This window comes from Otolemur garnettii, unplaced genomic scaffold (assembly GCF_000181295.1).
Source record: "Otolemur garnettii isolate 467f Iridium unplaced genomic scaffold, OtoGar3 scaffold00029, whole genome shotgun sequence".
NCBI lineage: Eukaryota > Metazoa > Chordata > Mammalia > Primates > Galagidae > Otolemur > Otolemur garnettii.
Genome location: NW_003852424.1, coordinates 13258920 through 13271025, shown reverse-complemented (window position 1 = coordinate 13271025; position 12106 = coordinate 13258920). Strand labels below are relative to the sequence as shown.

At 51.5% G+C, this 12106-nt stretch overlaps 1 protein-coding gene across 1 annotated transcript in view; it reads right to left on the bottom strand.

The window, feature by feature from the left end:
• The window catches only part of HCN2 (hyperpolarization activated cyclic nucleotide gated potassium and sodium channel 2), a 31351-nt gene that overhangs the window by 14581 nt on the left and 4664 nt on the right, over positions 1–12106 (bottom strand). Inside the window, exons 2-3 of the mRNA XM_003788829.2 lie at positions 1266–1689; positions 215–376 (exon numbers count right to left, since the gene is read on the bottom strand). Coding sequence (XP_003788877.2) covers positions 215–376; positions 1266–1689 — 586 coding nt within the window. The remainder of the gene's footprint in view (positions 1–214; positions 377–1265; positions 1690–12106) is intronic.

Genomic DNA, 12106 nt, shown 5'->3' with positions numbered 1-12106 from the left:
AAAAAAAAAAAAAAAAAAGGGAATGAATTGGAAAAAGCACTAAACAGATATCTGGGTGACAAAAATCACCATAGTTGCACTGGAACAATGGAAACTTGGTTGCCTCTGGATAGTCCCAGGTCTGAAGGGCTGAGGGGCATGAGGGAGGGGAGAGGAGACAAGAACGGTGCCCATCTGTAAGTTGTGCGGGGAAGGCCTCCCTTCTGGCGCTCACCACCATGCCGTTGATGGAGACCCAGCAGTTGCGCGGGAAGTCCTGCAGCATGGGCACCAGGAACTGCAGGCAGCCATCCCAGTGGCACAGCAGGAGCATCATGCTGATGAGGTTGCAGATGCGCATGACTGCGCTTGCCAGGTCATAGGTCATATGGAAGATCTGTGAGGAGTGGTGGCCATGAGGGTCCCGCTGACCTCTGCCTGCCACCCCTCACCCTCCTGAACAGTGAAAGAAGCAGCCACAGGCAGCTGGAACCCCGTTAACTTCCATTCTGTTCTCAATGCCACAGCATGTGGCCCGTGACCCATCTGCCCCATCCAACTCCATAGCCTGTGGGACAGGACATCACTCCATTCCCAGGACCACCACCCTCCCAACAACCCCTTGCAAGGCCCTGCCCCAAGAGGCAGGATCAGGCGGTCTGGACTTGGGAGGAGGCGTGGCTTTGCTTCTCAGAGGCTCAGTTTCCCCATTACTGATGGGCCTTTGATGTGCAGGACAGAACCTGAGGCTCCACCTTCTAGCGCCCAAGTGATCCCCCAGAGACTCTGCCTCTGTGGTTCCTGACCCCTCATTGCTGCCTCTGGGACTCCCCGGAGGGCTCCATCTGTGGCCCCACTAGGCACCCCACCCAGGCTTCAACACCAGGCAGCTTGTGGCCCCGCCCACCCTGTGTCCCCTCCTCCCTGCTGGGGCCTGCCCTGAACCCAAAGTCGTACCTTGTCTTTTTCCCGTGGCCCAGGCCCTAGATCCTCATAGCCCAGTCCGGTGCCTCCCATCATGGCCTCACCTCCAAATCTTTAGTAGTGTCCACTTGCTCTAGTGCCCTAGGGCCCAGCCCCGCAGCCATCACGCACCCTTGCAACCAAGGCCCCACCCCTACACCTACGACACTGCTCTAGCAGCCATAGCTCAGCCCACACCCGCCCCCACGGCCCTACCTCTACGTCCATGAGTCCACTCCTATATTCGCCACCCCACTGGACACTGAGGAACTGCCCTGGAACCCCTTGTGGCCCCGCCTGTGTCCCATGGCGGCGCCCCTCACCTCCTCCCACTGGTGGATGTAGCGGATGAGGCGTGACAGACGCAGCAGCCGCAAAAGGCTGAGGATCTTAGTGAAGCGCACAATGCGCAGGGCACGCGCCGTCTTGTAGACCTCAGAGTCGATGCCTTTCTCCACAATGAGGAAAATGTAGTCCACAGGGATGGAGGACACGAAGTCCACCACAAACCATGTGCGCAGGTACTTCTTCTTGATCTTCTCGGGGTCCAAGATGATCTCTGTGTTGTCTTCAATCACTATGCCCGTGCGGAAGTTGAGCACCAGGTCCATAAGGAAGAAAGTGTCCGATACCACATTGAACACGATCCACGGGGCCGTGGTCTCATCCTTGAAGAAGGTGATGCCCACGGGGATGATGATGAGGTTTCCCACCATAAACAGCAGCATGGTGAAGTCCCAGTAGAACCTGGGGAGAAGGGGCCCTTCAGCCTCCATGCCTGGGCCTGTGCCCTAGCTCCGGAGCCATTCCTCATCTCTCTTGCAGCAAGGTTATGGGCAGAGACCACGGACCCCACCTCCAGGAAGGCACCCGTCCCCCTGAGGGCCCCTAGCCCAGATCCCTCTCTCTGGCCCAGTCTGACCTTCCCTCCTTGAAGAGGCAGTAGCCCTAGAAAACCTCAAGGGGATGCTTAAAATAGACTACATTTTTCACATGACCAAAGAGGGACAATGTGCCTTGCACAAGGTTCAAAAAATATTCTGGGAAGAGAAAAGAGCAGACAACAGAGAGGAGCTGGGGGCAGACAGGAGAGCCCTTGGCAGCAGGCGCAGTGACAGGGAAGTCCAGGGGCTGGGAAGTGCTCAGCCTGAGACCCTGGAGGTACAGGGCAGGGCCCTGAAGCCATCCCTAGGAGCCAGAGCTTCCACATGGGTCACTGAAAGCCAGGACTGGCTGCACTTCACTTTAGGAGGTACCCCCGAAGTGTGACAGGAGACAGGGAAGGAGTGAGGCACTCATCCAGGATCAAACTGGGAAGTGCCAGAGCAGTGGCCCTGAGAGGATGGGAGTGATGCGATCCATAGGACTTGGCCTTGAAAAGTGATGATGGATTGCTTCTATTCCCTATATACTTAGATTTGATCCATGTCCCCAAGGTCAATCCCAAATTTCCACCTGGAAAACACTGGCAGAAAAAGACCATTCCATTCAAGGAATATCTACTGACAGGCCAGGCACAGCACTGTGATAGAGGCATCTACCCATGAAGTCATATGGACTCAGCAGATGGCCACATGGACAGATGCCCAGCCCCTCAGCTGTCGAGAAAATGCAAATCAAAAGCACTCTAAGGCAAAACTGTTTGGTGGCTCCTTAAAAAGTTAAACATAGAATTATCAGATGACCCAGCAATTCCACTCCGGAGTATATATACCCAAAGAACTGAAATCAAGAACTCAAACACCCGTGTTCACGGCAGCATGATTCATGACAGCCAAAAAGTAGCAACAACTCATGGGGCCACAGGTGGATGAGTGGACAAACATACATGGTCCCTGCACACACTGGAATATCACTCAGCCACGAAAAGGAAGGAGACTCTGATATAGGCTGCAACATGGATGGACCTTGAGGATATTGTGCTCAGTGGCAGCAGCCAGACAGAAAAAGACATACAGTGTGAGACGCCACTTATATGAAGTGTCCAGGACAGGCAGATCCATAGAGATTCATGGTTGTCAGGGGGTGAGGAGGGAAGGGGGAGTTATTGCTTAATGGGTACAGAGTTTCTGTTTGGGATAATAAGAGTTTTGGAAGTGGATAGTGGTAGTGCTTACATAACAATGTAAATATGTTAGTAATTAATGCCACTGAATTTTACATTTTAAAATGGTTAAATGACAATTTTTTTTTTTTTTTTGAGACAGAGTCTTATCCAGTTGCCCCAGATAGAGTGCCATGGCATCATCACAGCTCACAGCAACTTCAAACTCTCCAGGTCAAGAGCTCCTGTTGCCTCAGCTGCCTAAGTAGCTGGGACTATAGATGCCCACCATAACCCCACTATTTTTAGTAGAGACAGGGTCTCATTCTTGCTCAGACTAGTCTCAAACTCCTGAGCTAAGGTGATCCAACCACCTCAGCCTCCCAGAGTGCTAGGATTACAGGCATGACCATTAAGAGCCAATTTTTTTTTTTTTTTTTTTTGAGATAGAGTCTCAAGCTGTTGCCCTGGGTAGAGTGCTGTGGCATCACAGCTCACAGCAACCTCCAACTCCTGGGCTCAAACGAGTCTCCTGCCTCCGCCTCCCAAGTAGCTGGGACCACAGGCGCCTGCCACAACGCCCAGCTATTTTTTGGTTACAGCCATCATTGTTGTTTGACAGGCCCTGGCCGGATTCGAACCCACCAGCTCAGGTGTATGTGGCTGACACCTTAGCTGCTTGAGCCACAGGCGCTGAGCCAAGAGCCAAATTTTATGATAGAAAAAAAATACGTAGTATAAAAGATTCTTCTCTGGTGGCTACTGTGGCTCAAAGGAGTAGGGCACTGGCCCCATATGCCAGAGGTGGCGGGTTCGACCCCAGCCCCTGCCAAAAACTGCAAAAAAAAAAAAGATTCTTCTCAAAGCCTTGGAGGGGAAAATTAATAAACAAAATCCTCTGGGGCTAGGGGCTGTTGCTGAGGAGCAGATGCCCCAGATGACGGTCGGAGTCCACATAACCTGTCTTGAATTTCAAGCAGAGTCATTTATTTGGTTTTCCCCCTTCACACTGGGGAACCCCTCCCCACACCCAGATGGAATCAGCCCCCCTTAAGTCTCTCTAGATTTTTATCTCTCCCTAGGTGGGTTTGGGGGGTTCCTATAGGCTCAAACCCCCTCCTCAATGTGGCCTGAACCCCCATGTCCTAACTGGTCCCCCAAATTAGCACAAATAAATAAAAATCTGAAAGCCCCAGCACTTGCGTGGCCTTGGTGAACTCCCTGTCTCAGGAGCTGCATGAATTAGCTCTTTTCTGGACAGCACCTCAAGAGAAAAGCTATTAACACCATGCCTCCCAGGTGACCCAGACATTCCATTTCGGGGCACTAATCCCAAGGAAATTGTCCAAAAGGAATAGAAAAAAATTAAAAAGTGATTTGTACCAAGATGTTCACAACAGCTCAGTCTGCGAAAACCAAAGACTGGAAGAGACCCAACATCTCATATCCTGGTAGCATTAGCCAGGCCTGGGTTGGCACCTGCCCACTAGCATCAATGACCTTGAATGAGTTCCTCCAGCCCTTCAGAACTTCAGTCTCTTCTTCTGTCAGCCTACATGTGTTGTAATGTTCTTTAAAAGAACATGGGGACTGGGCACGGTGGCTCATGCCTATAATGCTAGTACGCTGGGAGGCTGAGTTAGGAGGATCCCTTAAACTCAGGAGCTCAAGACCAGCTTGAGGAAGGCAACACCCCTTCTCTACGAAAATAGAAAAATTAGAAAAATTAATGGGGGGGGTGACACCTGTGGCTCAAAGGAGAAGGGTGCTGGCCCCATATACCAGAGGTGGCGGGTTTAAACCCGGCCCCGGCCAAAAACTGCAAAAAATAAAAATTAAAAATTAAAATTAATGAGTGAGTGGTGCCTGTGGCTCAGTGGGTAGGGCACTGGCCCCGTATACCAAAGGTGGCAGTTTCAAACCCGGCCTGGCCAAATTACAACAAAAAAATAGCCGGGCCTTGTGGCAGGCGCCTGTAGTCCCAGCTACTCGGGAGGCTGAGGCAAGAGAACTGCCTAAGCCCAGGAGTTGGAGGTTGCTGTGAGCTGTGTGATGCCACAGCACTCTATTGAAGGCGATAAAGTGAGACTCTGTCTCAACAACACACACAAAAATAAAATAAAATAAAAAACATGAGAGACTCCAGCCATGAGATGGAGAGAGACTGTGTCTTTGGGAAGCCTTCCCACACAAACCTGACTGGGGTGAGAGATCTAAGAAGGGCTGACAACATCTGTGGGTGGAGAGGGGTCCCTCCTCAGAACTTTAAGGGCAAAGTCAAATGACTGCTCGAAATTCAAGACCTTCCTTTGCCTGAATCTAGACACAGTATGTCAATTTAGACCCATGATTTGGGGCATCTGCTCATCAAGACCCCCAGAGCCTTTGCACCCTATGGGATTGAGGGGGCCTCACCTGCCTGCTCACCCCCTCCAGACCCAGAAGCCACTGTAGAACTCTGAGTCCCAGTTTACCCTCTCTAGTCTGAGACTGCCCCCCCCCCCCCTTTCAGGGCACAAACCTTGGCACAAAATGAGTGGGAGGGACCAATTGAAAAGGCGAGGGAGTTGCTTAGAAACACCCAGCAAGGCTTCAGAAACTACCAAGAGGGCCACAAAACCCCTGGGAGGTGGGCCTAGAAACCACTGGGGGACCTAAAAACAGTCTAAAGGGTCATATGACACTGGGGCCTCATTTACAGGTGACTCTTCACAGACATTCTCTCCTCTGTTCTTGGGGCAGGGTGGGGTGAGAGCAGGTACCACACCTCGCTAACAGATTAGGAAGATTTCCCAGCCAGGAAGTGGGGGTGCAAGAATAGACCCAGGCCCACTGGCCCCCAGAGCCTGTCCTCTGCCACCCTCACTGTGTGGGGACCTCCTGAATGGGCCTTAAACCCCAAAGCCCATTCCTCTCCTGCTTTGGGCTATGCAGCCCGGGCCTAGCCATTTTCCCTCTCTGATCCTCAGTCCCTCTCTGACCCCACAGCCCAGTGTGGGAAGCCCCTTCCCCATTGGCTCTTGCAGAGACCTGCTGGCATAAGCAGGCTGTAGCTACCCACTGCTTCCCAGTGCTAACCAGGGACAAGCCACTTGTCTGTCAAGGGGGTGGGGGGTTACACAGTAAGGACTTTAATGAATATAATGAAATCCTGTATTATAAAAAATAGCCTCTAACAAATAGCAATGAGGCCCTGAGGAGGATTCCACTTCTACTGCTCCTTCTCCAGCCCAGCCCTCAGCAGGCAGAGAGGAAAACCAAGCCCCGCAAACTCAGTCCCTCCTCTGGCAGCTATCCAGCTATTCTCTCTTAGCTCAGACAGGGAAACTGAGGCTCCTCCAGCAGCAAGTGACAGAGTGAACTGGACCCAGACAGGCAGACTGCAGGCAGAAGCCCAGGAGCCCAGGCCCACTTTCCTGCCCCCAGCTCAGGGTACCTCCTTTCAGAATTCCCATGCTGGAAGTGACCCTATCTCTCTAGAGCCAGCTGGGGTGGGTTGGTGGGGCAAGGCTTCTGATCTGCTTGGGTGACAGATGGGGAAACCAAGACCCATTGAGCTGAGGTGGTGAGCATCCCTCTCCCTGTGGGACCCTTGGTCCCATACATGGTGGGGAGGGTCTACCCTGGGGGGAGTCCTTAGCACCTGTGGAACAGAGGTGTCCTAGGAGGCTGAGATCAGGAGCACCTGGGCCCTTCCCCATGGGATTCAAGATTCAGCAGGAAGGCTGTCCAGGAATTAGAGATGGGGAAAATCCATGAAGGGATTAGGGGCCTGAGGTCAGGCGATTAAGAGTGAGCTGCAGGATGGAGGATTAGGAGCCTGAGCCCCTGATGTGGAGTCAATATCTGTGGCAGGTGTCAGGGATTAAGAAAGGGAGACTCCAGTGGGGGACAGCCCAGCCTCCTGGTGATCCCAAGGCAGAGTGGTGCTGACTAGACTGAGAGGCATTTGGGCACCTGGGACAAATAAGACCAGACAGGCATAGTCCCCTTGAAGCTTCCAGCCCATCCATACCAGAGCAGATGGACCAGATGCTTCAAAGCAAACAAGGGACACGTCCGTTGACCTGCTGAGAGTGTCAAGTGCAAAGGGCCTAAGGTGCAGTGGACTCTTCTCTTTCAAGGCCAGCCCAGTTGGAGTTTTTTTAGCCTCTCTTTATTTGGAGATGAAGTCTTACTCTGTTGCCCAGTCTAGAATGCTGTGGCATCATCATAGCTCACAGCAACCTCAAACTCTTGGGCTCAAATGAGCCTCCTGCCTCAGCCTCCCAAGTAGCTGGGACTATAGGTGCCTGCCACAAGGCCCAGATATTTTTTTCCTATTTTTAGTAGAGATGAGGTCTCACTCTTGCTTAGGCTAGTCTAAGTGATTCTTAGAACTCCTGAGTTTAAGCAATCCACCTGCCTCAGCCCCCTGTAACTCCATTACAGGAATTAGCCACTGTGCCTGGAATGATGTTTATTAAGTAGGGAATTTAGAAAAGGTCCTGGAGAGAGGAGGGAGGCCTTGGACACCCTCACCCCTGACACGTATATGAGATACTCCTTCACCAGAGAGTGGGCCTGGGCCTCAAACCTCCACCTGGGAAATGGGAGTGTCTATGTGCCTCCCTTGTCCTCCACAGGCCTGAGCTGATGCCAGTCTTCCTGCTAAGTCAGGAACCAGAGAAACCCTCACCCCTACCCTTCATCTCCCTCCCATGTGGGGTTTATCCCTGAGCTCTAATGCAGGGATTCATCACCCAGGGATTTATAGAGTAGCACCCCATCCTGATCTCCCACTGATCCTCTGGGCCATCTGGGGTGGAGGTCAGGGGTGTTTAGTCCTGTTAGGTTCTTGGAGATAACCCTTCCCCCCTGACCTCCCAGGGAGCCCAGGGAACCTGACAGAGTGAGCACCTACAGGTCTGGGCTTTGTTTAAACACCTCTGAGGCCCAAGACAGGGACCCATTCATCTCTTTTCCTTCACCCCAGGCCTCTTCAGGAGCAAACAATTCAAGAACACTAAAAATTGGCAGCAACAGGAGACTAAAGACAGACCTCAGAGGCACTTTCAGACAGGGGAACTGGATGAAGGGTATTAAGGAAGCTATTGGCTCAACCATTGTCTCTCAGGAGATGAAGATTCTACTGCCAGGGACCAGCCCTCCACTCCCTAGGCCAGAGTTCCCAGGGACAAAGCCCTGACTCACTCAGGCTTCTGCACACCAGGCCATCTCCAATGTGACTTTCTCTGTATTTGTGGCAACAAACGCAGAGAAAGTCACCACTCCAGTGTAGGAGACGGAGTTCACCAGCTGCCCCCCGCCCTGGGACTGTCCCCACACCTGCCCCATAGCCTCCCCATTGGGAGATTTTCTCCTTTGCACATCTCAGGTTTTTCTTTTTTCTTTTCTTCTCTTTTCTTTTTTTTTGAGACAGAGCCTCGAGCTATTGCCCTGGGTAGAGTGCCGTAGCATTACAGTTCATAGTAATCTCCAACTCCTGGGCTCAAGTGATTCTCTTACCTCAGCCTCCCAAGTAGCTGGGACTACAGGCGCCCGGCACAATGCCCAGCTATTTTTTGGCTGTAGTTGTCATTGTTGTTTGGCGGGTCTAGGTTGGATATGAACCTGCCAGCTCTGATATATGTGGCTGGCACCTTAGCTGCTTGAGTACAGGTGCTGAGCCACGTCTCAGGCTTTTCTATGTTTGCACCTGTGCCCTTTAGGATCAGGGTGGTTGGAATGAAGGGAATAGAAATAATTGTATTTATTTATGTATTCATTTATTTAAAAAAAATTTTTTTGAGACAGAATTTTATTTGGTCACCCTTGGTAGAGTACTATGGCATCATAGCTCACAGCAACCTCAAACTCCTGGGCTCAGGTGATCCTCTTACCTCAGCTTCCCAAGCAGCTGGGACTACAGGTACCTGCCACAACACCTAGCTATTTTTAGAGATGGGGTCTGGCTATTGCTTAGGCTAGACTCCAACTCCTGAGCTCAAGCAATGTACCACCCACCTTAGCCTCCCAGAGTGCTAGGATTACAAATGTGAGCCACCATGCCCAGGTTTGTATTTATTTATTTATTTATTTTTATTTTTTAATTTATTTTAGACAGAGTCTCAAGCTATCCCCCTGGGTAGAGTGCCATGGCATCACAGGTCATAGCAACCTCCAACTCCTGGGCTCAAGCGAGTCTCCTGCCTCAGCCTCCCAAGTAGCTGGGACTACAGGCGCCCGCCACAACACCCGGCCATTTTTTGGTTGCAGCCATCATTGTTGTTTGGCAGGCCTGGGCTGGGGATTTGAACCCGCCACCTTAGGTGTATGTGGCTGGCGCCTTAGCCGCTTGAGCCACAGGCGCCAAGCCATGTATTTATTTATTTATTTATTTATTTTTGAGACAGAGCCTCAAGCTGTCCCTCTGGGTAGAGTGCCATGGCTTCACTGCTCACAGCAACCTCCATGTCCTGGGCTCAAGCAAGTCTCCCGCCTCAGCCTCCCAAGTAGCTGGGCCCACAGGCGCCTGCCACAATGCCCGGCTATTTTTTTTTTTTTTTTTTTTTTGGTTGCAGCAATCGTTGTTGTTTGGCGGGCCTGGGCTGGATTCGAACCCGCCACCTTAGGTATATGTGGCTGACGCCTTAGCTGCTTGAGCCACAGGCGCTGAACCTGTATTTATTTTTTAAATAATTATATTCAAAATAGAGGCAGAAAGGGGTGGCGCCTGTGGCTCAGTGGGTAGGGTGCCTCCTCATATACCCAGGGTGATGGGTTTGAAACCTGGCCCCAGCCAAACTATAACAAAAAATAGCTGGGCACTGTGGTGGGCACCTATAGTCCCAGCTACTTGGGAGGCTGAGGCAAGAGAATTGACTAAGCCCAAGAGCTGAAGGTTGCTGTAAGCTGTGACACCATGGCACTCTACCGAGGGGGACAAAGTGAGACGCTGTCTCAAAAAAAAAAAAAGGGGGGGGGCAGAAGATTCTCCCAAGGCCCCAGGAATTCTGTGAAGCCAAATCCCCCCTTCCTTTGGTTTTCTCACCTGTTTCGATTTAGGCACAAACCTTAATAATGTGCAAAGGAGGGAAATCAAACCTCCTAAACCCCAAATCCATCTCTGTGTCCCTTAAAAACTTGCTTCGTCACCAAATCCTCCCATGGGAGCTCCTGGAACATCTCTTGGGGCTTTTTTTTTTGAGACAGTCTCACTCTTTTGTCCTGGGTAGAGTGCTGTGGTATCATAGCTCACAGCAACTTCAAACTCTTGGGCTCAAACAATCCTCTTGCCTCAGCCTACCGAGTAGCTGGGACTGCAGTGATCCATACAACACCTGGCTTCTCTTGGGGCTTCTATGTGCCAAGAGCAGGGCCTGGAGCTGCCCGCAACCCCATGGCCCTGCCTAATAAGTGCACCTGCTACACTTTAGCGCCCATCCATGCCTGCCCAGGAAGCTAAAATCAAGATCAGACCTGCCTCTGTTCCTTGGCAAGTGCAAAAATGTGGCACCAGCTGTGTGCCAGAGACTGGGATTTGTTAAGTGGAAGAGGCCACTTCTGAGCAAATGAACAGCACAAACTTGAAGTGGGGTAGAACAAACAAGGCCCATCAGGTGAGGTAAATGGAGCCCAGGGAAGTTACCCTGCAAGGTGAGGGCTGAAGGTCAGATCCAGGGTATGGGCATGCCTGGCAGGGGCATAGCTGGGGCAGATGCTTGCTATGCAACAGGAACAGGAGGAGACGGGGAGGGGGTGTGAGGCCCACAAGTCATTGGCTCGTGTGAAAGGTAGATATCTGCTTATCTCTTCTCTCCTACCAACACCACCTCACATATGAGGAAACTGAGGCAATAGTGCCCAGAGAGGACTGGTCTGGGCTCCAAGTCCTGAGTCAGCTGCAGATGGATGCAGAGGCTGCCCCTGCTTGGAACAAACTGCTTTGAAACACCCTCCATACAGTGGGGCCCAGTCCACCCTCCATACATGCAACCTTCCTGCCTCCTGGCTTAGCCCCGCTGTTTTTGTGTCTGGGACAGCCGTCTACACTTTCCTCCAGGACCACCTCAATACCCCCTCTTCTGCAGTATGGACAGTAAGGGATGTTCCAGTTCATCAAACATTATTGTCCTATCCTTGGTGCCAGGCAGGTATAGACCTGGGGTGGGATTCACAGGAAGAGGCAACGTCACATCAAGGAAGAAGAGAAACCTCCAGCCTCTGGGTCAAGAACTAGAGCTGGGGAACAGGGGAGGCTCCTTCTCCCTTTTCTTTTATTTCCTTTCTTAAATTTTTTTTTTTTTTTGTTGAGTCAGAGGCTCACTTTGGGAGACGGGGTGCTAGCACTCTGGGAGGCCAAGGCAGGTGGATTACCTGAGCTCATGGGTTCAAGACCAACCTGAGCAAGAGTGAGACCCCATCTCTAAAAATTGCCGGACATTGTGGTAGGTGCCTGTAGTCTCAGCTACTCGGGAGGCTGAGACAAGAGAATTGCTTGAGCCCAAGAGTTTGAGGTTGCTGTAAGCTATGACACCATTGCATTCTACTGACAGGGACAAAATTAGACTCTGTCTCAAACAAACCAACAAACCCCCTCCCCAAAACAAAAAACAAACAAACAAACAAAAACCAGTCTCACTCTGTTGCCCCAGGTTAGAGTGCCATGGTAGCTCACAGTAACCTCAAACTCCTGGATTCAAGCATTCCTCCTGCCTCATGGCCTCCTAAGCAGCTGGGACACTAGATGCCTGCCCATAATGCCCAGCTAATTTTTCTATTTGTAGTAGAGACAGGCTCTAGCTCTTGCTCAGTCTGGGTTTGAACTCCTGTGCTCAAGGAATCCTCCCATCTTGGCCTCCCAGAGTGCTGGGATCATAGATGTGAGCCATTGCACCTGGCCTCCCTTTTCCTTTTAAGTGGTGTGTGGTGCCTGTGGATTGTCACCAATGGGGACAGTTTTCACACCTCCAATTTATGAGAACAGAAGGGGCAAATGTGGAAAGCAGAGAGAGTTCTCCTCACACTCCACACATGGTTTTAAGAAATTAACATAAATAGGCTTGGCGCCTGTGGCTCAAGTGGCTAAGGCACCAGCCACATACACCTGAGCTGGCAGGTTCAAACCCAGCCTGGGCC